Source organism: Artemia franciscana, unplaced genomic scaffold, assembly GCF_032884065.1.
Source record: "Artemia franciscana unplaced genomic scaffold, ASM3288406v1 Scaffold_674, whole genome shotgun sequence".
NCBI classification, from domain to species: domain Eukaryota; kingdom Metazoa; phylum Arthropoda; class Branchiopoda; order Anostraca; family Artemiidae; genus Artemia; species Artemia franciscana.
This window is the reverse complement of record NW_027066929.1, coordinates 315,066-342,241: the sequence shown is the minus strand read 5'-3', so window position 1 is coordinate 342,241 and position 27,176 is coordinate 315,066. Positions and strand designations below refer to the sequence as shown.

At 35.1% G+C, this 27,176-nt stretch overlaps 1 protein-coding gene across 1 annotated transcript in view; it reads right to left on the bottom strand.

Annotated features, from left to right (window-relative positions):
- Positions 1-845: 845 nt before the first annotated feature.
- Positions 846-27,176, bottom strand: part of LOC136043493 (laminin subunit alpha-like) — a 167,433-nt gene continuing 141,102 nt past the window's right edge. The window contains exons 34-40 of the mRNA XM_065728411.1: positions 19,803-19,942; positions 16,174-16,307; positions 13,260-13,415; positions 12,118-12,305; positions 9,343-9,551; positions 5,115-5,268; positions 846-1,105 (exon numbers count right to left, since the gene is read on the bottom strand). Coding sequence (XP_065584483.1) covers positions 850-1,105; positions 5,115-5,268; positions 9,343-9,551; positions 12,118-12,305; positions 13,260-13,415; positions 16,174-16,307; positions 19,803-19,942 — 1,237 coding nt within the window. The 3' untranslated portion in view covers positions 846-849. The remainder of the gene's footprint in view (positions 1,106-5,114; positions 5,269-9,342; positions 9,552-12,117; positions 12,306-13,259; positions 13,416-16,173; positions 16,308-19,802; positions 19,943-27,176) is intronic.

Sequence of the window (27,176 nt, the reverse complement as noted above, 5' to 3'; positions counted from 1 at the left end):
TTTGTATAATAACTAAATTCACTCATTATTAATTAAATAAACGAAATAATTAAGAACTTTCTTCTAAAGGATGTGAATACAAAGTACTGTACAACAACACTAGTTTAAATTACACTGCTATTTTTAGTTACTCCAGTAAAGTAGCAATGAGGCTCTATTTTTAAGTCAAAAGATGTGAGATCGAAATACACGGTAGAATCGATGAACACAAATTTGCAATCCTCTGAATGTATTTGTACAAAACAGATATTTTGTTCCTGAAGATAAATACCTCGAAGGTTCATCAAATATGACTCAACACAATAAACTTAAAATACAAAGAACTAGATTCAGAAAAACTCAAACAAGGTACCTCAAAACAGATACCTCGCGCCAACCAGTTCAATATACAAACCACGTTTCACTTAAACCCACTAACAAACGAAAACTAATCATAGCATTCAAATCAACGTTTCAGGAATTTCATACACTCAAATCAATACGGGACAACCCAATACAGGCTTCTCGTAGGTATACGCATATAATTTTACATAGAAAAAAACTTGTACATACATAAACTTTTCCAAGGTTCAGAGCTTATAGGCTATCACAGAATTTTTATACGACATTGTTTTGGGCTGGTTTGAACCAAGTTGTGTTTTAGTTGTCCAAAATAGCTAAAATTGATACTTTACCATAATATGATCTCTTTTGTTGTTGTTCTGTATACTCGGGGGCTGAGACCACCTTATAACCCACTCTTTCCACTAAAATTTAGATAGGTGAAGTTTAGTTTCTGCAGCACAGATGCTGAGACACTCACCTTCAGGTATAAAGAATGTTAATTCAAGCCACTTTGCGGTAAAGATGTCAGCGAAAACAGCTAGCCTTGAGGATACCAGATAAGTGATTATCAAATTCTGTAGAAAAAAGAATATTTACCGATAGTACACGTTTCATTTTTTTGCTTGCTCCGATTTCGTTACCCAGATAAGCCAAAAAGCCATCAGGAGAATTTGTACGGAAAAACAGAGACATTGTTGTAGACGTTTTTACATTTTCTAGGTCTTCGGGAGGACGCAATTCCAGAACTGTATTGGGTTTGAAGCTAACTCCAACAGGTATCCTAAAATGGAAAATAAAACATAAAGGTTAGGCAGCCCAATGTTTTGAATGCCTAATGTCAAGAGAAAGCTTTATAAAAATGAAGGGAAATGTCTATAAGATCAAGATCCAATATCTCCTACTGGTAACCCCCCCGATTCGTAGCTAATTTGTTTTTCTCCCCGAGTGGCATTGTTTTTTTACGCCTAACATATACGTTTTCGGGGGATTCAAGGGTTCTCAAATAAAACCTTTGAGGCTTCAAACACTTCTCCCCAATAAAAAAACAAAACAAAAACACCAAAGATCTGCTCGTCAGCATTTTCTACAATACAGTTATTATCACTCTATGGATGATCTTAAATAACCGTTCATTCTACGCAGACTACATCAGTGACAACAAATTTGCCACCACAAGGGGTCTTGCTTCTGAAACTTGGAAGTCATAGAAAAAACTGTTTGATAGTTATAAAATATCAAAACTTGTATTCAAGCGCATCTTGACCTTATTTAGACAAAATTTTTATTTGATAGAACAAAACGGAAGACATCAGAACAATGCTGTTGTACCATATGTTTTGTTATTTAAAAGGCAAAGTGTTTTAGAATTTTCCTTGGTTGAGCTCTTTCCCCATATACTTGGCCACCAATTTGATACAACCACCCTTAGATAAAAAAACTAGCTTAACAATGCCCAAAATTGCAGTAAAAAGCAGATTATTTTGATGTGTTTATTCTGATCGAAATTCCAACCTATAAAGTTACAATTTCTATTGACAAGGGCCTCTCTGTACTCACCCTTCAGTACCATGAAAACAGTGAGTGACGCCTTACTATATTCCACTACTAAAAAAGCCTTTAGCAGCGCTGATATAAACCTATGTTTTCGGTATATAGGAAAGTACCTAGGGATAAAATATTTTATAGAAGCGCGTACCTTCATAATAGCAGCCGTTCTACAAGGGTAATGCAACAGGTGGCGTCAGATACTTTGGAGCGATTAGGTGCAACCAAATATGCATACCTGATGAATGATCAAGTCACCTTTTAGCAACTAGGAAAAATACTGATTCATCATTAGGAATGCATCGCAAGGTATTCTATACCGTGCGATCTCTTCTATCAAGGTATTCTACAAAAAGCTCAAATATATTGGCTACTTTTCAAATATTGGCTACTTCTGAGCGGGTAGATTCTAAGAAACTAGCGGCAAAGAGTGATAGGAAGAACAAACGTAGGGAAAATGAGAATTTAGGGAATAGAAAGGGATTGAAATTAACAGGAGAGAAAGAGAAGGATTTTCAGAGTATGATGAGTAAAGAAGTTCAGCAGGAATTAGAAAAATGTTTGGTTTTATTAGGTGATGGAAAAAAGAGGAGTCGTTAACATTAGTTTATGATGTTGTATATGAGGTAGGTTCAAAGTTAAATTGCAGAGTAAAGGATTATATTAAGAATGGATATTTTGATGAAGGTCGTGAATGGAAACGCCAAGAAGCTCTAGGACCCTGCGAAAAGCAGGGTCCAGCATGCTGAGGGACAGCATAGGTAGTAGGGTAAGTACTAGATATTATATGGATTATAAGTTGATTCTGAAAAAGTATAAGAAAATGACGAAGATTCAAAAAAAAGAGCATGAAATTAGGACTGGAGAGCAACTCCACAGGAGAGAGACAACTTACAGGAGAGAGAAAATGAAGTGATTAGGGACTAAGGAGAAACTAGTTTGAGTGTAGATCTGGTATCTGCAGTGAGTGATGTAGTAGGTAGGCCAATTAAAGAATGATATTATGATTTGGTTGCTCCCATCCGGGTATGTGAAGCTTGGGAGACTATGAAAGGAATAAGAGGTGGGTCCATTCCAAGTATAGATGGAATATCAGCCGCACTTTGGAAGTGGGGACGGGTATGGCTGCTGCCTATTATAGCAGGGACATTTTCTGGTATACTGAATAGTGCAGAAGGGCCCTTGTCTTGGGCTACGTCTGTTCTACCGCCGTTATTTAAAAAAAGGAATAGGGGGTAGGTATGGATTTTTCTAGGGGTATTAGGAGTGAACTTGTTGTTAAGCAGGGATGTACAATTTCCCCAAGGCTATTTTCATTGTATATTAATGATTTTGAAGAACATTTGATAGACAGAGGCGCCCCAATAATTAAGCTTTTAAGTGCAAGACTTGTTGCATTACTTTTTGCGAACGACGTAGCATTAGAAGCAGAAAGTAAAGAACATTTGCAACAACTGATAGATCTAGCATCTTCTTATTCTAGGAATAAGAAACTAGCATTAAACGTAAAGAAGTCGGTGGTTTTGATTTTTAAGAAATGTTGAGAACAGAAAGAATCGCAGTTAGTTTACGGATGAAGAAAGGACACTAGACCGTGTAGATGAATTTCAATACTTAGGTTGCAGGCTATCGTCAGATGAGAAATGGAAGATAAAATCTTAAGATGGTAGAAAGTAAGGGAAATAGACTACTAGGAATGGTAAATAAAAGTAGTATTAAGGAAATTAGGAATGTAGGATTGCTACAGTATATCTGTAATGCTAGGGTTAGATCAGCTTCGCATTACGGGGCGGAGCTCTGGGGGTTTGATAAGGGGGTAAATTTAGAAAGAATGTAGTTGAGGTATTTAGGCGTATGTTAGACCTTAACAAAAAGTTTACTAGGTTAGTGCTGAGAGGGGATACAGGAATGAAGTGTATGAGATAGACTAGGTTAATTTGTATGGTTAAATATTGGGAAAGGGAGTCATAGATAGAGGATAATAGGCTAGTTAAACAAGCATTTTTATTCATGCTTCAAGATAGGAGGAAGGATTCGTGGCCAAATCAGGTGAAGAATATATTAGACCATGCAGGGCTAGGTAATTTCTGGAATGAGGGAAAGGAGATAGGAAGGATGATAAGGACTATATCTAGGTTGGTTACTACTAGGCTAGAGTCTCATGAAGTTCAGGTTTGGCCAGCTGAGAAGGCCATCCCGCCGTCCCTCGGGCTATGCGGAGGTCAAGGAGAACTGGGGCGAAGAAATTTACCTAAAAATAGGATTGGTTTGGGAAGATTTGATATGGGTAATGTATGTAAGGGGGAATTTTATGTCTCTTGGGGTACATTGGAAATATTTACGGAGGGATAGATCGAGGGGTGGTCCTTACAGTTGCCCTATGTGTGGGGAGATGGGTGAGACTTTTCCTCACTTTTAAGGGAATGTTGGGAGTCGAGGGAGGTGCATTTGGAAATATTTGGTAGGAAGGTCGGGGGGAGGGATTAAATTTAGAAATTTTGAGAAACAGGTGTTACTTAAGTATAAATAATATTGGAAATTTCATCCGGGTAGATATGAGGCATCGTGATGATTCTCTTAAATGATCAGTTTTAGTGTATTTTCAGTTTATGTTTTGCTATTGTATTTTTTCGCTTGTTTTGTATATGCCACCATGACCCAGTTGGGCTTTCGTGTGAATAAATCTATCTATCTGTCTATATTAGAACGAGAAATTCCATTTGATAGCAATAAAACAGAAATGTCCAAGCGATATTTTTCACAAACTGTTATTTTCACACGCATATTTGTTACTACAAACATAGTTTTATTTGAAATTTCACAGCACATCGACTCGTGCCAAGAGATTTCTTCTTATCCCTAAATTTTGTGGACGATCCAAATTTGGCATTTCAGTATTGAAATTGAAAGAGTCACTAAAGTTCAACTTGGAATTAAAAATATCAATTTCTACAATACGGATTTAGAAGAAACGCTCTAATCACCTTTCAGATTTCCTAACCAAAAGTCAACTTACCAGTTATTTCTTAACAGACATGTCGCTCAATTACAAAATTTAAATAATTTGATAATTTTCCATACCTCTGGTGAATTTTACTTTCAAATTTTCTTGGAATATTTCTTTTGCCCTGTTGAAGAACTATGCTAACTAGCAATTCCATTTAATATATATGCATTTATCACGAATCAAGCACATTGACATTTTAGAGATTTCTAGCAAATTCACAGAATAAAAAAAGGAATACCTGTTAGCATTGTCATGGGCAACAGCAATTTTTTGCTTGAGCTCTCTGAGCAAGTCACCGACATCTGTGCCAAGGGGCCGAAGTACATTTTCTTTTTGGGTTACCATGTCAGCAAGAGACAAAATAGCTGGAATCTCAGAAGCAACACGTCCAACTAAAATTAAATTTAAATCCATAAAATTAGATTTAAATTTAATTTAACTAAATATAATTAATTTAAATAATTGATACTGTAAAAACAGTATCAGGCCATAGTATTTGATTTCTTTTCAGGATTATTTGTGAAACGACGCTCTTATCAAATTACCCTTAAATTACCTTATTCAATTACTTGGACACTAAAAATTATCAAGTCAGCAAGAGACAAAATAGCTCGGATCTCAGATACAACCCTTCCAACTAAAATTGAATTCAAAATTATGACAGTTTTAACCAAACAAAACAGTTTTAGGCCCTATTACATGGTCTTCCCCAAGGATTTGAGTGACACCACGTTTTTTGAAAAAGTATTAATGTTTGAGATATTACCGTAATCTTGCCAGTAAAAAAAAAAAAAAAAACTGCTAATTTGGAACCCCGCCTCCCCACCCACAGAAAATCAATGCAAGCATGATTCCCTCCATTAAATCTAACAAGGTCAGTGCAAAGTGTTTACATAAGTTTGTTTCAGTCCTTTTGAATTATTATCAGCAGGATTTGCTTTTTACCTAGCTCACAATTTAAAATTAAAAGAAGGACTAAAAATCTGGGTGGCGTTCAGGTGTTGGCCCACCTGGATCAAACGATGACAATTTACCCACAAATCAGAATATTGTGGTATTGAGTGTATGCTTTTGATGTGTCGCAGTTTTCAAAACCACAAAAAGAAAACAATCTTGTAGGGAGTCTTATCACACAGTTCCTCCCTTTGGATACACTAATTCGCCAAATTTATTTTATTTTTATTTTTTATGTAAAATGCTTCTGAGGTAAGAAAAAATAGCGACGAAGACCACACTGCCTTTCCATAACAAACAAACACAAAGTAAAAACAATAGGGAAAATCTTTTCAAGACAGTGGAAAACAAATCTTAGGATATTTCGGCCCTATATCCAAGGGCCATATATATATATATATATATATATATATATATATATATATATATATATATATATATATATATATATATATATATATAAATTTACATTAAAATGTGAGAATTAAAACTAATAATGTTTAAAAAAAAATTAACAGCCCTAGCATCCTTACTTCAATGAAGTTGAACCAGGACTCCACAAACACAAACAAACACTAAGTAGAAACAATAGGGAAAATCTTTTCAAGACAGTGGAAATCAAATCAGTGGATATTTTGGCCCTATATTCAAGGGCCGTCTTCAGCACAATAGAGTCCTGGTTGAACTTATTCGTTGAAGTAAGGATGCTAGGGCTGTTTTAAAGAAGTTTTTTTTAAAAACAATATTAGTTTTAATTCTCACATTTTAATGTAAGTTCATCTATATATATATATATATATATATATATTTTTTTTCTCGTATTGTGCTGAAGACGACCCTTGGATATAGGGCGGAAATATCCACAGATTTGATTTCCACTGTCTTGAAAAGATTTTCCCTATTGTTTCTACTTTGTGTTTGTTTGTTATTTCTGAGGTGAACTCTGAAAAATATTTTTATCTTTAATACTGTAAAATCGTTTCCAATACTAATTTATGTCAGTTTATTGGAGCTTCGCAAGCTGCTGTATACTGTATGCTTGATTAATGTTTATATCTACTCCATCACACCTACTCAGGTTACGACCCGCAAGCCACAAGCACTTTTGATGCAACCCAAGAAGCTTCTTACATAACACTACAATACAACTATTATAAAAGAAATTGTGTTTTTTTCAAAATTATCAGCTTATTGAAGCTATTGAGAAATTATAAAAAAAATAATATTCATTCCCTTTGAGTTTTCTAAGAATCTTGTTCTTCGATTCAAGAATAGTAACCATTATATCGATTAATCTTAACAAAATATAATTTTGAAAACAAATTTGCAGAAAATTACAGAAATTTAAACTTATTGCAAAAATAATTTAAGGGAATTTTCAAAAATAGCGTTAAAACCTTCGAAAAGCATACCATTAAAACTATCATTCTCAAAAGTCTATACAGAAAAATTAGATTCCTCCACCGAAAAAGAAAATCCCTTTTTTATACAAATTTGAAAGCTTTTTTTGTCTTTTTTATGCACCGTAATTTATAAAGATATAGCAAAGTGCCATATGGCACCAAAAAAGTGCGCTTTAGGTGCCATTTCTGGGACAGAGAGGCTTGGAAGAACTAAAACGGTATAACGGTATTTGGAAGTACCGTAAACACTACAATACAACTACTATAAAAAAATTGTGTTTTTTTTTGGCTAGAAAGTTATATAATAAAAGAATATATAAGAATCAGATTCATTATGGAAAAATTAGACATATACAGCTGCAATTGTATTTCACATGATCTGAAGCATCACAAAATTTATTTGCATGGTTGTTTTTTGTATAGCCTATTTGCTTCCAAATTAACTCTTTCGTAAAAATTTTCTCTTTTAATTCTGTGTTGGTCGCTATGAAAGTCAGTGTATTAAGCAGCTGCACTTAAAAACAGTTTTATTTTAACAAAAATGACGTTAATGAACAATATTTTAATTTTTATGTACCTTAGCTACTGCCTTTATTGTACTGCCTAGTAATGTAACGTACCATTAAAAGGCATTAAAACATAGTATGTACCATTAAAACATTAAAAGAAACAGAATCATAAAATTAAGCATCGCTATAAAAGGCAAAAAATTGGCAGTTGCCAAAGCATTTGTAAAAAAACTATTTCCCAAAGAGAATATTGCGAATGGCCTAAATGTTTATTTTGAGACAAAGTGACGAATATTTTATTTATTTGTCAAACAATGGTTTGCCAAGCCAAGGGCTAGTCGAAAATTTTATACTATAACCTTAATGGCTTCTAAAAGGAGGAGCTGCATTTGTAAAATCCCAAAACCTAAAAATCGACTTCTTAGAATTAACTTGTATGAGACTTCAACGAGCCCTATATAAGTTTTGGCCAAGTAAGTGAAATTACCATAGCTTAGTTTTGTTAAAAAAAAAACAATGAGAAAATAAATGAAAAAAAAGTTTTTTCAGGTGGAAGTAAGGAGCAGCATTAGAACTTACAACGAACAGAAATTATTACGTATATAAGGGGTTTGTCTCCTCAACAAAACCTCACTCTTTACGCAAAAGTTCTTTTAGTAATTTCAACTATTTATTCTACGGCCTCCGCGATTCAGGGGTCATTCTTAAAGAATTGGGACCAAATTGAAGCTTTAGTGTAAAAAGCGAGGTATTGACGAGGGGGAGAACCCCCTCATATACATAATAAAAATATACAAATATAGAATTTCATTACGTAAGTTAATTCGTAAGTTACGTGTATTTATTACTAATAAAAACGTTTGTAAAAAAAAAGTTCTAGTCGCCTTTTTATTTAACCAAAAAAAGGAGTGCAACTAGGCCTCCTCCCCCACCCCTTATTTTATCAAAATAGTCCGATCAGAACTATGAGAAAACCATTTAGCCAAAAAAAAAACTAATATACAAATTTCATAATAATCAATTGTGTGCGGTGAGCCAAAATCAAAACATGCATTAATTGAAAAAGTTCAGAAATTAAATTAAAAAAATGTTTTTTAACTGCAAGTAAGGAGCGACAATCAAACTTAAAACGAACAGAAATTATTCCGTATATGAAAGGGTTTGTCCGCTCCTCAACACCTCGCTCTTTACACTAATTTTTCATTGTTTTAAAAGTAGAGTTGCGAGAAAGAGTCAAGCTTTAGCGTAAGGAGCAAGGCGTTGAGGAGAGGACAACCCCTTTCATATACGGAACAATTTCTGCTCGTTTAAAATTTTATTGTCGCTCCTTACTTACAGTTAAAAAACTTATTTTTTTTTTTATATTTAAATGCCTACAAAGGAAGAGAGCTGTTTGCACAAAATTGCATATTTTGAATCTTTGTTTATTATATTTTTTATTTATTATATTATATTGTAACCATGACAATTCAAATGACTAAAAAATATGTAAATAAAATTAAGATAGTAATTTTATTGTTGAAAGTGATTATAAACGTGAAAATAAATTTTTTTTTTTGATGAAAGACATGTATAACTTAGCACAATGAATTTACGTTACCTTGGTTGGCCAGAAAAACAGCTGATTTGCCGGCATTATCAAGATCACGTGACATATTTTTAGCTGCTTCAACCTTGACAGGTATAAACACAGAAATTTGGTCAACGGACTGTAGAGCCTCCTCGGCTAATCTGCCTGAATTTTCAGCTCGTGCCTTGGAATCCTGAACTTCATTGGATTTGGACACTACTGGAAGCTGTTCAATTGCACTAAAATTTCATTAATCATAAGTTTTTGTAGCCCTATTTGAGTCGATCAGAAGTCAAATACGGTAAGTCCAAACAACATTCAACAAGAAAATTCAAAATGTGGCCAATACTGCTTGTCTTTGTATAAATGCATCAATTATCTTTGGGAAAATTCCACGGTTCTTTTCGTGTTTATTTATCTGTTAGAACACAGAAAGTGCACTTAAACACATTTTACTATGGAAACACATAAAACACATTTTAGAGCGGAGCTTGGTGTGTTTATCTAAGCTTGTATCTTGCTACCTGTCTTGTATTACACATATAAATTTTACCTCTGGCTGAAAGGCCCTGAAATATCATCTTAATAGGGTAAAATTAACTTCTAAATTGATTGTCATCATTTTCTAGTGTTAGCTTTTATGTTTAAAGAATATATTCATGAGTATATTACGTTAACCTGTATATCAAACGCTTTGTAGCAAGAATCTGAAAAATTTAAAGAAGACAAAGTACTAAGGACGTCAAAATAGATCTTTATTTCGCCCCCTGGCCCCTTCTTAGATCTATTCATAATTGAAAACTACGATTTTCTAGGACTTCTTCTTTGGGTTGTTTCAAAATTATAGAGTTTTTAGGGCAAGACCACATTTTGTCAGTGTTGTCAGGTTAACAGTGAGAATAAATAAGCAAATCTAATTGGCTAAATGTGACAACGCTTTTCGTTGGTGAAAATTCAACAATTCCCAAAGACAGCTGCGCATTCAAAGGAAAGCTAAACCTTCTGAAGGTATTTAGCACTGCACGGTTTCAACTTTCTTGCTGATTTGTTACGCATTTTTTTTTCTTTTTGTATTTGCCTCGCTGCTAAAATTTATAGCTGTTTATGGGCTATTTTTCATTAAAAGCAGAATTCCCAATTTTAAACTTTTTCCCGATGCATAATTTTTTAAAGATATGTATGGTTGTGTAATTTTCTAATTAAAAAATTCAAACAATCCGACTTAATTTTCATTTTCCTTGGTACATTACGTAATTTTGCTTTTAAACAGTTAATATCTTATCTAAAAATTAATCAAAATAAAAAACAAAAAAACCTGCAAATTGTACTAGGTGGGAAACCTACTGATCAATTCCTTGGTAATCGCCAACACCAATAAAGGATAAAATGCCTAAAGGCGAATACGAATCGGTTCTTCTGAACTTACGTACCACTTTATCAGGATAAAACTGAAACGGACATATTTTAAAAATAAGCCTTCAACACTGTCAATCTATTGTTCAATTAAGAAAAAATTGTCTGTTTTTACTATTACTTTTTAAACATCTTGTATAAAAAAATCATATTTACGATCCCTAGATTCACGACGTATGTTATCCATTTTAGATTGGCCTATTGTACTAATTATATTGTACTTTAGCTGAATATGGCTTTATTGGACAATTTAAAGATTTTATTTTTGACATTATTTATTCCTGTGATTCATCGCCAATCTGTGGGGGTAAACTAAACCAACAAAAAAGTTACCATAGCTGCAAGACCCTCTATAAAAATTCGTAGTACTCAACAACTTCGTAAGTACAATATCTCAAAAAATTTCGTAGTACAATACAAAAATAGAATACAAAAAAATCATGATTCTATTTTAGCATTTCTTGTATTATTCTTTTTGTCGAGGATTTTTTTATTCTCTTGTGAACGAAATTGGCTCGGCCATTTAGGGAGGTTGGAACCATAAAAAAACGAAACATTTAGAAAGAGTTCGTACAGAGTAGAGATGGATCCGGGAAGGAAATTTATAACTATCTTGTGGAAACTGATTCACAGCAAATTATCCAGAATATAAGAAATAGATCCATTATTATTAGTTTAAAATATACAATTATTTGCTAAAAAGTAGCACATCTAGAAAATCAAGATCCCGCGAATTACCAGTTACCATTGTTATGAACAATATTAAGTCTCAATTGAATGTGCTTTGAATAAGTTATCTACAGTTGGTTTTGCTTGTATTTTATCACCTTTGTTTAATATGTATCAGATGGTAGCGTCTCGCGAAGTCTCAAGAAGATAAGTCTTTTTTTACAGGCCTACTTTTAGCTGTTCAGTTTCGGTTTTAAGCCCCGTCTACAAAAGGGTTTACTTTCCTTTTGTTCCGGTCAAATTAGTGATTTTATATACTTATCTCTATTTATATACTTATCTCCATGGTTTGGTATCACAAGTCTTTCCCCCTTGATTTGCATGTATTTCTTTTTTTTATTTTGCACTGTCAACACTAGAGTGCAACGCAAATATCTGTATTTTCCTCATTCGTCACTGGTTGAGAATTCCTTCATTTCAAAATTGATTTAACTAAAAAGAACTCCAATATAAGAGTGGGAAAACTGCTTCAGGTTATTGTAATATCTCTTCACAAGGACATACACTGCGGACATGATATGACTTAAAAAAATGCGCGGCTGGAACAGAATTATATTCAATTGTCTAGCACCAACCACCCATATTTTAGTATCGCGTCACAGATTCATTGGCCAGATCCACTGAAAAGAAAACAACTTACAGAAAACAAAAGAACGAACTTACTTTTGTGCATCAGCTAGTTTATCTCCAGCTTCAACCAGCATACTGTCAATATCATCCGTTTGCTGCACGGAAATATCTAGGCGTGGCTGTACATCATTTAGCATCTTGTTTTGAAGGTCGTCTGCTTCGTCTTTCAATTTCTGTGCAGCTTCTAGTGAGCTTGCAGAGCGCTCTCCAACGCCATCTGACTGAATGAGAAAAAGTCATTTAGATTGGGTATTCAAAAAGTATCATATTTTACATATGTATGATTATTTCTGAATCAGTATGAAAGCAGTAGTGGTTAGTTATTTTAATTGGATGCAAACTTAAAGTAATAAGAGGGATAATGGTTTTTACAAAGAGCAGTTTTTTCTCAAAAACAAAACTTTGAAACATTTCTTTTAGATTCATTCCTATTTAAAAGAAAAGTTTTACCACAATGGGTGCAAACTGAGGAGTGCTTCCACCATGGGTGCTTTTATCCTACAAAAAAGGATTGGGACTGGGACTGAGCTCGTCATACAGATTTTAAATAATTACAGTGTACTAATACTGAATATTCTTAGACCCTATTGAACATTTTCAAACTTGTTGTCCGGGAACTTAGGTTTCTTTATTAAAAATGGAAATGGTATATACAAACACACAGTAGCATTTTCACTACTACCTAGCTGGATATTATATGAAATTTCTAGTTGCTCTTTTTTTTTAGACTTGAGCGTCTAAAAATTAAATTTAAAAATAATTACAAAAAAACTTCGAATCAAAATCCTTTCAAGATCGAAAGGTAGCAAATTATTTATGAGAATTTCGAAGCGAAACACAATTATCCAGTCTAACGACAACATAACTTCTTCTTGTGCTTGTACTATCAATACCCGTTATTCAAATATGCTATCGTTATCCAAAGAATGTTTGCTGTCTGAACGTGAAACTTATTCATTTGCACTTACCGCGATTGAAAATAGATTCATAAATCAAAAAGTCAATTTTAGCCATAAAACAGCCTAAGATTTTCTACTTTTAAACGATTTTTCAGATCTAAAGATAGGAGTGAGGAGGGGGGGGTCAAATCCAGTATTTGACCCGTAGATTAAGTGTTCGCAGTCACATGATGCAATGGATAAGGAAACTCGGATGATATAAAATGGCTCACTCACGTATGAAGATGCACTAAGAGCTGCTTCATTTGCTTCTTGAGCTGCCTTAGCTGCTTCTTGTATTGCGTCAACTATGTCAGAGTAAGAGTTGGCTGCCTTAACAGCGTTTTCAGATGTTGTTCTAGTGTCTCCTAATAGTCCATCTAAATTATTGGCCTAGAATCAAACAGTCAGTTAAGTTTAGTGCCATTGAATATACCAAACAATTAAATAAACTAGATTGAATGAGAAAGAAACTAACAAAGGCAAACTTAGGACTGAAATAACATATATTTGAGTGACAAATAGGATAATCACAGTAGTTATAGCATTTAATGTACCTGTATGAAACTTAAATGCAATACTTAATAAAAATAAACGAAAAAATAATTAATTACACATCACTTATTTTGTATACAGATCGACTGCAATGATTCAAAAAGTATTATGCTTGGACAAAGAGCCTCGTTTCCACAAACCAAAGCCAGTTGTATCAGATTTGTTCAATTCATTTTCTCTAATATCTCATTTGGTTCTCAAGATATTTAGACACTCTTTTTTCCCGAAAAGTTATATCCTCTTTTCGCCCTCGCAGAAATCGTTGGAAATAAAACTTGTAACAGCATAATTTTGTACCACAATTTTTTTTAGATAGCGCTATTTCTTGGGTACCAGATTAATTGCACAGCATAATTTTTCCAGCTTACTTTTCCATTGAACACCGGGGGGCTCCTCATAAGTAAACTTATAATAATATGCACTATTTTTTTCAACCTCAAGGTCGAATGCATTAGAGGGAGGGGGGTTAAGATCCTGAAGATAAGGTGTTGCAACCGTTCATAATTAAAAGTTTGGTGCGTAAGAAAGTATTATTTGTTAACAAATGGATTTCAACCAAATATGAATAAAATACATGAACAAAACCTCAAAAGAACTAATATGCATGCATCAATATTATAATTAAATAGCGATATAATTTTATTCTACTGATAGAACGGGTAATTAAACTCAGATAATTATTTATTGTAAGGAGATCGTAAGGTGGTTGACCTTTTTTTTTTGTTTATTCTGGAGGTATATGCAGTAAAAGAATTAGAAACGATGCCAATTCGCCCTCCGCCCTCGCGATTTTAATAAATTTGTTTTTTGATATTTTTATTGAAAAGTTCTTTTTTGCATTTTTCACAGGAAAAACTGAAAAAGGAAGCAAAATTGCTTATCACAAGATTTTGAAAAATGTATTTTGCCCCCCCCCCCCCAACCCTCCAGCGATTTCCGTGAAATGACGTCACTGAACGACGCACTATATATTAGCATGTCAATAGCTACCCGATTTGTGAACAATTTGTATATAATTTTTAGCTGACCAACTAATGACACCAGCTTATAAAATTGAACGCTACTAGCCTAGCTTATTTAAATCGACAAATAGGCTTTGAAATCGTACAGCAGGTGTAAGGTGCACACACTATTATTAATTAAGAAGAAAAAGAGAAATATAAATTCTGGCTTTTAATTGAACAATAAATCGCAGGAAATTTAGCAACTTCAGTTTACATGTTTGGAAGAAATCGCGTTGACTTTTTGATAATAGACAGTGTACGATGTTTCTATTTTCAGATTTTCCTTTACAAATCTTATAAATCTTATAAAATCTTATATAATTACAACAATTTTTATAAATATGCGACATCCATGGAAACATGTAATATAAGTAAAAACTTTCGCATATATTTCAGTAAGAACTTTCGCATATATTCCGTAAACAGAAAAAAATAACCAGACCGAGTTTCAAGTCCTATAGGAATATCAAAACCTCTTCTGAAGGTGAGAAATCGATTCTGGAATATGTTGCTGAAAGCTTTCAGAAATATTCAAGGAAAATAGAATCTTTTTGCCAGCTGACCTAGAGGGGTACGGGGACACTAAGGGGGGGTTAAAAAAGAAGTAATATTCCAAAAAATTCTAACTCCCTCTCAACTTTTCTGCATAGCAAAATTTCTTTTTGACGATAAAATAAGGGTAATGAAGACAAATTCTCCCCAAGATACAAGAATTTGCCTGCATAATGTAACACTTTTCTAACAGGCAAATTATAGCTACTAGGTAAAAGAGAAGTATGTCTTTCGACAGAAAAGATGCATACAGAAACATACTAAATCTAACATCTACCAAAGGTAGATATCGGATTTCTTTCAAACGATGTTGAAAGCGAGAGTTGACATCCAATTTTTGCCTTTCAGGAGCCCATAACCCTTTTGACCTCTGCAAGGATAAGAATCCCTAAATTCTTGTCATTACAATATCAACAGAACGTTTTATCAGGTCTCTGTCAAACTTAGCGGAAAAAGAGGGTTAATGTCCTAGTTCTGCCTTTCAGGAGTACAAAACCTATTTTTATTCTTTGTCTATCCAAAGGAATAACGTAAATACCTTAAAATCGTCAATTAACTACAAAAATGTTCTATATTACAACCTACGTGGTCTTCCTAAAATAATAAATACAATCTGCATACATAACAAACTTTCTATCTGTATAATTGAAAGGTGTTTTTTTCCGTCGGGCAACGTAATATAATATCTTACATACGCAGATGGATCAATATTTGGGGGGGGGGCATGTTTCCTCTTCGTAAATGAGTATTTCCAAAGTCACAGTTTTGTCAAGTCTACTCTGTTTCGTTTCACGGCTGGGTGACCGAGTCGACACTTTCAGGGAGTATTTGGTTTAAGAGAGTGGCAAGGCAAATTTGAATTTTGTGGAGGCGGGATGAGGTAAAGCAATTATTCTACGATCCTCACAAAGTAGTATACGCTGTGGTCTTTTATTTTATGGTTGTCGTCCAACATGCCATGCTAGTTTCTAAATAAACGGGTTCAGTTTGAAACTAAAGGTGATCAAACCAGCCTGGCTTAACAAATTGTAAGGGTTTACTTGTTGTAATAGATCGTCAGCATAGAGCTTGGCTTCTTCGACTGGTTCCAGCACTTCTCTCAAATTTCTCTCTCTTTCATCAATAGTCTCTCCAAAAGTATCTTTGAATCCACGTAGTCTTTCATTTTCTAGATCTAAAAAAGACAATATTTGAGAACCAAGCGTGGAAAATTACATAAATAATTTACTTACAACTATGTATTTGTCCTTATTAGAAGCCATGTTAGGTGGTGCAAGGTCCCAAGTCTGATCCTCTTGTGGCATGCCACTAATCTTTCTGAGTATAATTGTGTGGTCATTGACCGTTCCTTTGTCTTATTAAAAGACCAAGAACAGCTTTAGAAAATGACTGCAAAACCCTTGTCTCCTGTCTAAGCAAATCATGCAAACTACTAGTAAGAAAAAAAATTTAGAAAACTAGTCGAGTATATCCTTGATTAATTGACAGCAGAGAAAATATTAATAACCTAAATATAAGAAAATATTAAAAGAAAATATATATGAGAAAATATTAAATATAAGAATATAAGAAATTAATTTATACAATACTAAATATCAATTACTTAATATAATATAATTATTTAATATAATATTAAATATCTAAATATAAGAAAATATTAAATATTAATAAATATTAATAATAGGCTCTTTTACTGGTAAATTCTAATTGGTGAGCCAGTCACTAGTCTTTAGAGCTTTGTTATACAAAAATGGATTATTCTATTATATAAGGTGTTGCGTTATTTTGTCTTAACCTACCCGAAATTCAAAACCATTAATCACGATCCAGCAAACCCTCAGTTAGTCATTAGAAGTTTTGTCGGATTTGTGGGCATCTTTTCTTGGGATTTGGGAGTCATAAAAGGATAAGACATGTGCTAGTGTATTTGCTTATTCAAGTCGAGTTCAGGTACTAATTCCAGCAGAATTATCTTCTCTTTTTTTTGTGTTAAACGGGAGGATGTGAGAATAGGAAGTCGTTTAAACTGGTCTTCTTTTTAGTACGGTTCCGCTTCTTTTACTCTGAGATCCTTTTTTTGTTTTCTTACATCTTGTGAGGATTTTTACTAACTTAGTTGATAGCTTTTCTAAATGTGCGTCGATTTCCCAGGAAGGCTTCTGTTTTGAGGTTCTTGGAAATTGATTTGTGATTATGTATCTGTGGTTTTTTGCTTTATTGACTATTCTCATTTTTTTTTTCTATTTCAAAATAAAATCCCAATTAAATCCTCAAATTAGGCTGCAAATTAAGTGTAGGCTGTCAGTGTGGTTTATATTATTACTGAAAATAAAAACTAAATCAAAACAGGAAAATTAACCCATAATCAAGAAACGAAATCCAATGTTTAAGAACTTGATTCCCCCGTTCCTTCCAGCGTCGAGCCAATATAATTTTTTTTTTGCAAATTTTGCAAATTAAAAAATCATGTAGCAAATATTGCTACACGATTATATAGCAAACGGTAAAGCCTGTCGATTAACATGCTTAAAAAAAAGTATATTCTCTTTGTTAGGATTGGGGAAAAATTCATCCCTTGCCCCAACACGATATCCGAAGTTCCCTTACTCCCCCCCCCTCACAAACACAAAGAAAACTGTCTAGAAAGCTTAAACGCGGTTTACAGTCGTGAGAAACAGCAATGTAAACTTTCCATAACCAAAGTCGTAGGAATAATCAATTGAGAATAGAAAAGACCCCCCCCCCCCCTACCGTTTAATTTAGTTTTTAATCCATTCCCTCACGTAAAATAGTGCGATCGATTCTTAACTCAACAGACGTAGTTTTAACTCAAAAAGAAAAATATTTTCAATATCTTCAGTATTTTCAAATTGTTTGCAATAATTTGCTTTTTACAGCAGAAAAATGGCCAAACCCGAAGCTCGAACCCACAACCCCTAGATAAAGAGTCCGTGTTCTACCTTCTGAGGTGGCAGAGCTTGTTATTTTTGCATCACAACTCTGTTGTATTTACATAAAAAAATGAGTAGGATTCCAATACAAAGGTTTTCTGCTACAGAAAGTTACTAATTATGTATGCAGACAATAACAAAGGCAAGAATTATATTTATCTTATAGGAAGTTTTCTTTTCAATTTTTAATTGTCTTTTCGCTTGGAAATTTTTCTTAATTATATCATCTCATAGTCTCTTATGAATACTTGTCAGCCCGTTAAAAAACAAGAACAAACCTAACTGGCATATTGCTTACTGAACAAATTACAAGTAAAAAGTAATTAAATCAAATTAAATCAAATATTTCTTAAATTTAATCCTCTGCAAAATCCTGAGAGCAAAACTATTCAAGCCAAAATTTGGAAAGGCGATATATCAAAGGACCGAAATTGCTTATGCTCAAGATCCAGAAAGAAAATAAAAGGTTTCCATGAACACTGCAAGATTTTCAGTAATTTTCAAGGAGAATATAAAATAATCCTTTCTATAGTCTAATCAATAGGATACAAGAATCAACAACATAAGTAACGACATTCCTGGATAAAAAGCTTGCATTACATCCCACTACATAACTGAAACTAAAGCAACATTACATTTAATAATTTTTTTTATTTCGTGTTGAAAAAAATCTCTCTTTTCCTTTTTCTTTCTCTCATCCCGAACAGAAAAAGTAATCCTCAACTTACTGACCAATAAAAAAAAGGCTCAAAACACCGATAATCTGCCCCTGTAGCCAAACAACCATTCAAAAATTTACTCTGAGGCCATATGGTACATTCACCCTGATACACATAAAAACACCAATACCATTTTGCTCTCACCCTCATTAATTATCTAAACGTAGACGTAGTATAGCCCAACAGATGAAAATTAAATTATGTAGAGATTAAAAGCTAAGATTCGTTTGGGGATTTGCAAACTTTTTCGAGGGTTTGAGCTTATACTGATTCAGATTATTCGTTCCAAAAAATAAATGACCTCTCTTTTTTTTGCCTTCCCTCATCCCGAACACCAAAAATGATCCTCGAATTACTGACCAATAAAAAGGCTCAAAACACTGAAAACCTGTCAATCGATGTAAATTCAATTTGATAGAGATTATCAGCTGAAACTTCTTTTAAGCCTTTAGAGCGTTTGAATCCACCTGGATAAACATTGTCAATTATGGTGATCCGTAGCTGAAACCCATGGATCACAGTTTTCGCAACACTTCACTAAGCCTTACCACGAGAATTCCTGTTCACTAGCAGTCATTCTCTTTCTTTATGGAAATTTTTTTTTTCTTAAATTAACAGAAAAATTTTTCATAAAGACAGAGTAAACAAAATACCAATATTTTCCGAATATTCCAATTTCAAATTAAAGACATGTCTTCTAATGTAAAAGTAAAAAAGAAACTGAAAAGAAAACAAAGTCGTGTTTGACACATTTAAAGTTTAGTTAAAAAATAAAACTCTTAGAAATAAGAGTTTTCAGAGTAAGTTACTTCTATACTTAGAGTAACTTAAAAAAGAAAAAAAAGGTTTCTTTATTAGATTCGATGGTCCACCTCAATAAAAATCGAACCTAGCGACCAGTTTTATTGAAACACAATATTCTCCTTAATTACGAAAATATATTAAATTAAACTTGTATTTATAGACTGCAAGAAAGAAGGTTAGCAAAAGAATGCTTACTCAAGCTGTCGAAGTTTGATTGGGCCTTTTCTAACATGTTAGATGTTTCTTCTACTTGCTCAGAGGACTCAAGATTCTGTGAAGTGGCAGTCCTGTTCTTCTGACGTATATCGTTTGCTCCTATGAGTGTCGGGGAGCCACTGAAAATTATGAACAAATAACATTATAAAACGAAACAAAAAAAATAATAATAATGTAGAGAAACAATGTTTGCTTCAATTTAAATATATTTTTCCTATAGTTATTATTCTGTCTTTTAAAAATAACAACCATTGTAAAGCATATCCTGATTTATTTTCGGTTCCTGAAAAATTTTCAGATTCTGTATAAAAAAAAACATGATCAGTAAATAGGTCCTTGATGACCTTACAAAGAAGTACCTTGTAATCCATTTAGTGTAGAGGATTAAACTGACTCTTGTGATTCTAAGGCAGTGTTTCCACTCTTCCTATATTTTCCTGGTTTCTCGGAATTCCCTGAAACAACACTGTGTTCCCTAATCTCCCAAAATCTATGGATGTTAATTTTGTGTTATCGTCCGTACATTTACAAATGTTAGTTTTGGGGAGATTTCCAAGAACTAAGTTTCTTTCGTAGAAATCTAGGGAAAACCCAGAAGATTTCGTTATAGTGGAAACACCATTCAAAAATCTTGTGATTTTGTTCTTACATTACAGTAGCGGCATTTAGTTATTAGTTAGTGCTCTATGTTTACCTAGAATCCGCATCTAGCATTCATTCAGTGCAGTCGCATTTCGCTAGCTCTGATAATTTGTGACGTGTGATTTGACCAGTCAACAACTAATTGAATTTAAGCCGGATTAACTCTGTACCTGTTTGGAATAAATAACGAGTGAAATACTTTTGAACTTGTAATTGAAACTTGTTCGATAAATTTATAAACTTGTATACGATTACGGCTTAAGGATTATTTATGGATTGTGGCTGTGAGTTAGTATTCAGCACTACTATCATCTGAGTCATGCATTGAAATATTCGGATTACTTGCAAATCACTGGATTACTAGCCCCACTCAAAGATAAGTTATTATTTATTCTCATTGCATTCATTTAGCCAGTGCGGATCATTTCATAATTGTGCTTATTGAGAACTTCTCTGTGGATATACCTTTTTCACTTAATTGTTTTTGGACTGATGCCGAGCCGTGAGTGAAATTTGCTTATCATTGACAATTGGAATACCAGTACGCTTTATTATTGCCCAGTTTTGAATTTTGCTCAGCACAATCTCGATGAGGGGTTGGACCATCAGTCTATTGTGAAATACGCTAGTTATTTTTTCCCGTATGAAGATGTTCTTGGAGCTAAGAAACTTTTATATAGCAATTGCTTCCCAGATGAGCCTATACCTCGTCGTTCGGGACCCAGTGCTAAGAATAGTTCATTGTCGGACATTATCGCTACTCTTTCTCGCTGCTCTGCAGAAAATATTGATATTCCAGAGTTCGTGATCAAATCCCCCTCTGAAGTCCCTAGCATTCAGACGTCAGCTTATTCTATCCTTACCGCCAAAGTCAACCAGTGCCTTGATCAGTTAAAATCGCTTGCTCAACTCAATAGTCCAACAACGTCTATTAATAGTTCTTTGGTCTCAGATAGTAAGGGTACCAATCAGAAACCCTCGTACGCCGTTGTTCTTAAATATCCGCCTCCAGAACTAAGAGACCCCGTTTCTCGCAAGGAAAACTTGATTCTTTCGCCGGACATGACGGTATTGTGTCGGTAAAGTCCGATCCGGTAAGGAAAAGATGGGTTGTTGTTACGCGGGATAAAGTTTCCGCCAATTCTCTTGCCGCATCTGCTGTTGCGAGCTATCCAAATATTCTTGCTAAAGTGATTGATCGCAAACCTCTTGGAGTAATTAGGGGACTTCCCGATAGTGTTTCTAGCAGTATACTCATCTCCGTTATTCCTGGTCTTGTTGAGGCCAGCCAGATTGGCTCTTCTCATACATTCCGTTTAGAGTTCCTTGATTCCGCTGCACTAAAATCTGCCATCGCTACAGGTCTGCGCTTGGGTTACGAGTCTTTTAAAATATCGGAATACAAAGAATTGCCCAGACGGTGTCTTAGATGCCAAAGTATCCATCATTCGTTAGCTCACTGCCCATGTGCCCCGAATGAGATGAAGTGCTCTAAATGTTCTGGATGCCATTCCAATACTAAAGACAATCCTTGCTTAGAGGCTCCGAAATGTGCCAACTGCAGCGAAGCTCATGTTTCCTATAGTATGAATTGCCCAGTGATAAAACGCGCTCTGAACTCTGCTCCAAAATGAACCAAGCCACTATTTTAAGTTTTGCTTCTCTTAATATTAACGGCACAAAAGACAAAGACTTGTTAATTAATGAATTATTAGTCCATGACATAGTGTTCTTGCAAGAACATCTTTTGACCAAATCAAACGTTTCTAGCCTGAAGCGATCTTCTGTCCACCATTTCTTTTCGCAAGAGGCCAAGCAAACTAGAGGCCGCCCTTCCGGTGGCCTAGCAATTTTTTTCCGTTCCCCATCAAAGCCCTCTGTGATTCATTGTGATGATAACATCTTAGCGATTCAATGTGACAGTACCGCCTTTATAAACGTTTACTTACCTTGCGATCGACGTTCTATAGCATCGTTCACATCTTTCGCTAAATGTTGCTCCAGTTTAAAGTCTCTACTCGAAAGTCTACGTTTGAAAGACCTAAATTGGGTTTTACCTGGTGACCTTAACTGTGACATTCTTGGTACCTCCGATAGATCAATCCTCTTGCTAGAATCACTTCCTAGCATATATCACGTCGCAGTTAAGAGCCTCCCATTCACGTATATTCATAACAGAGGCTGTTCAAAATCGAACCTGGATCACGCGATCTCTTCCAGTTCCAGCTTAATATCATCGATTGTCAGGGTGGACGAAGAGAAGATTCACGACGATCACCTTATTCTTAGCTGTAATTTGTCCTGTGAGCTATCTGGCAAAATACTTTCGGCTCAGCCGAAGTGGCATATGAAGTTGAATTGGGATCGTGCTAATGTCCCACTATACCTTGCTAGGCTAACTGCTTTACTCTCGACCATAAAAGTGCCATATCACCTGCTGCAAACGTCAGTTTCCTCGCCTTCAAGTACAGTTGACCTAAATTTCTATTATTGTCAAATCGTCCATTGCCTTAAATCAGCTTCCAAAGCTGCAGTGCCTGTGGATAAAGTTAGGATTGGTACAAGAAAGCCTAATTGGAACGTTGATCCTGAAGTAAAACGTGCTAAGGAAAAAGCCAAATTTTGGCTACGTATGTGGATATCATGTGACTGACCATCTTCCGGAGCTGTTTTTTCTGTGAAACAAAAGTGTAAACTTGAATATAAGGCCAGTTTGAAGAGGGCACGCTTGAATGCCTGGCCAGGCCCCACCGATAAGGCCTCCTGGAATAAGGTTATTAATAGTGAGAAATGTTCCCCATCTACCCTATCTTGTCTCCAGCTAGCTAATTTTGTTGATCATTATAAGCGTGTGTTCAGTGTATTTAATAGTTTTCTTCAGTCTTTTTATTATAAGTTGCTTAAACCGCTTTTACCATACCGTCTCCTGCAGGCTCATGTCCAGCCTGTAGCAATATCTGAAATTCGCCGGGCTTTAAGAAAAATTAAGCGTTCAAATAGCCTTGATGGTGACGGCCTTTCTTACCGATTTTTTGCTTATGATTGTCCTGCTCTACTTAACCATTTACAAATATTTTTCCAGTCTTGCTTAGCACAGTCGCTTGTTCCTGATAGTTTCCTTTGTGGCCGTGTAACGTCTATTCAAAAGCGAGGCAAGGACCCCACGTCATGTATGAATTATCGTCCCATTACAGTATCGTGTTTCTTAAGTAAGTTGCTTGAACATTTGTTACTACCAGAAATTGAGTCGAATTGTGATTTTACGCCTTTTCAATTTGGTTTTCGGAAAAGTTTCCGTTGCTCCCATGCACATCATGTTTTAAGCCGACTCATGAAAGATGCCGTAAAAGCTAAAATGTCTTTATACTGTCTTACTGTTGATATTTCTGGAGCTTTCGACAATATTGTGCACTCTCAGGCTCTATTTTCCCTTGCGTCTTCAGGTGTTAATCCTTCCGTACTAAGTTTATTGTCTTCTTGGTATTCAAAGTCTAAAATTCAAGTTACCTGGAATGGCCAAATATCTGACCCGGTAAAAATTAATAAGGGAGTTCGGCAAGGTGCCGTATTGTCTCCTAGTATATTTAAATGCGTGCTTGCATCGTGCCTGCGTCCCCTTAGAAGTTCTGTTTTTTACGGTAATACTGGTTTGTCTTCTATTGCATATGCAGATGACGTTCTTCTTGTTGCCCAGACTCGCCGTGGACTGCTTTCTAATTTTACTATATTAACCAATGAACTATCTAAGATTGGACTGTCAGTTAATGCGTCTAAATGCGAGTTTATTTGTTTTAATAGCCCTTATGCGGTCGCTCCATTCGTTACTGGGACTGCAGTTCTACCATGTTCTTCTTTAGTTAGTTGGCTTGGTCTGTGTTTCGGCCCAACACTTTCCGCTACCTGTTCATCCCTAGTGAATCAAGCAGTGAAAAACCTACGCGTCGCTTACGGAAAAATATCCCCAAACAAAAGCCGTTATAACCGCAACGGTTTGTGCATGATTTATAACGCTTATTGCGCCCCTGTGCTGTTGTTTTTATCAGGCATGGCTCATCTGTTTCGTAAGAAAGATCGACATAATCTACGTACGGCTTATTTCAGATATTGCAAATTCCTCCTCCGGCTTCCTAGATGGCACCGAAACAAAAAAATAATTGCTCGATTTGGTTTAGTAGATGTTCCTTCTCGGATTCGGTCTTCCAGTGATGATTTATGTAAAAAGACTGTCAACTTTATTCACGTTTATGACCCTCTGCAGCCTTTTTTCCATATTGATACTGGTTGATTAATCCATATTGTCTTTTGTTAGTTTCAATTTTGTATTTCTTCGCTGTTTATCGTATTTGTTTATTTATTCATAATACTCCGTACTTTGTGTTTTTTATACTTTACGGGTAATAAAGTTCATTCATTCATTCAAACCAACTGAACAATCCTAGGCTACAACCTCCAATAAGGCAAAAATAAATGTAATTGTGGTTTAGCACAATTACAGTCGTTGTTTAGATCTCAATGTGTACACATCTAAAATCGGATATAATCTCGTAACAACAATGGGCTTGGGATTAGTGACGTATAATCCTTTCCTATGGTTACCAATTAATTCAGTGACCCAGTGATTAAATGAAATAATTGAATTTTTACTGCAGTTGTTTTCCCGGATAGAGTTTATATTTTCGTCTTGATTATGAAGACTGATTGTTTGGATTTTGACCTGGCTATATCTAAGGACTGTTTTTAACCTTAAATTGGCATTGCCTTTATTATTGCTGTGACCTGAGCAAAATGGTAGTGGAATACACATATTCGCCTATTCGGAATTTTCTCCAATCAAAATTTCCTGAAGGAATCGATGAAATGACGATAATTAATCACGCACTGAAAATTTTTGATGATAAAAACATTAAGGATGCCAAAGCGGAGTTTTGGAGAATAGCAGATCCGAATAAAGCTGTTCCAAAGGCAGGGTGACCTAGCTTCGAAGTGAAATTTGAAAGCTATTTTGAATTTGCTGCGTCAATGTGACTCTGATAATTCCCAGCCGCCTATGTTTGTCATTGTCTCACCTACTGAAGTGCCAGTTATCCCCGTAGTAGCTTATTCCAGGTTCGTCAGTAAGATTAGCTCCCTAGACCGAACCCTTAATCAGATAAAAGAAAAACTGACATCTTATGATCTGAATTTTCCCTCCTTACCCAGTGTCTCGTTTAAGTCAAGTGTAAACACGTCCACTTCTACTGTAGTGATCTCTGGAATTTCTCCTGAACTTAACAATCCCGTAAAACACCGAGATGCCATTCATCAAATCAAGGGACACCAAGCCATTCATTCTATAAGTCGTCAGGCAATAAACTTTTAGTGCATATTGACCCAGTTGCTGCAAAGGACTTTTGTGATGTAGTACCTAATGTTCTGAAGTGCGATGCAAAACTTCAAGAGCGAAAACTCGTTGGAGTAGTTAAAGGCATACCGCTCAATTACGACGTCACTTAGTTCATGGGACGTGAAGGAGTCATTGACACTAAGCGCATAGGATAGTCCTTAACTGTTAAGGTATTCTTCTTCGAGGCTGCTGGACTTTCAAATGCACTTCGTCTCGGACTTAAGGTAGAATTTGAAATTTTCCGAGTATTTGAGTGCCTCCGTCCTCCCTGTTTCTGTTATAATTACCAATCGCCTGATCATGATAAGGCCAATTGTACCAGCCCTACCCACTGTTCCCGCTGCAGCGGTATGCATTTATCGACAAAAGATGCACCAAGCTTGGCTGAACCGAAGTGTCCACTATGTGGCGAAGGTCATGTTGCATTGAGTCTAAAGTACCGCGTAATCCGCAATGCCAAAGCTAAGCGTGGCTCAAAAAGAAATGACTGGATTAGTATCGCTTTATGTGTGTTCTTTCAACATGATTTTGACATCGTGTTGCTACAGGAACGCCTCTTGTTGGCTGTTAGTGTTAGTTCGCTAAACAGAAGTAACGAGCATATAGTTTATACTACCATTGCAAGACGTACGAGGGGCAAACCTTCCAGAGGGCTTTCATGTCTTGTGAGTAACAAGCCGAGGCCATTGCTGTCCCTGTTTCGCGTATTCAATCGAAAACTAGAAGTTCTTTATGGTAAGAGGACCCTCAGTTAAAAAGTGTTAAAAATCGGGCAAAAATGTGGTTTCGGAAATGGAATGCGTGTGGCCTCCCCACTTCGGGTCATGTATTTAATATTAAAAGCACAACTAAGTCTGAATTCAAATCTTACTTGCGAAGTGTCCGGCATAAGAGTAAGAAATTTCCGAAAAGTCCTTGGCAATGGAGTGAATTCTAGTAAGCTAAACCCAAATGCTTCGTCCAGTTTAATTCCTGATGATTCATGGGTTAAGCATTACTCGGCAATTTTCAGTACAGTAAATTATGCAGTCCATTCCGGATTTTCTAGACTGCTTGATTCAGTTATTCCGCGGAGGTTACGCCAGAAAGATATTATCCCTATTAGTGCTGAGTCTGTTGTGAACAGCATTAAAAGACTAAAATCTAAGTCGATTGATTTGTATGGAATCTATGTTGAACATTTAAGAGTTGATTCTCCCGAGTTGATTGGCCATCTGCAACTACTTTTTCAGATGTGTGTTAGTAGCTCACTAGTGTCTGACTCTTTCCTGTGTGGTACCGTTACTTCTGTTCTGAAGCGAGGGAAGGATCCGCTTAATTGTGGCTAT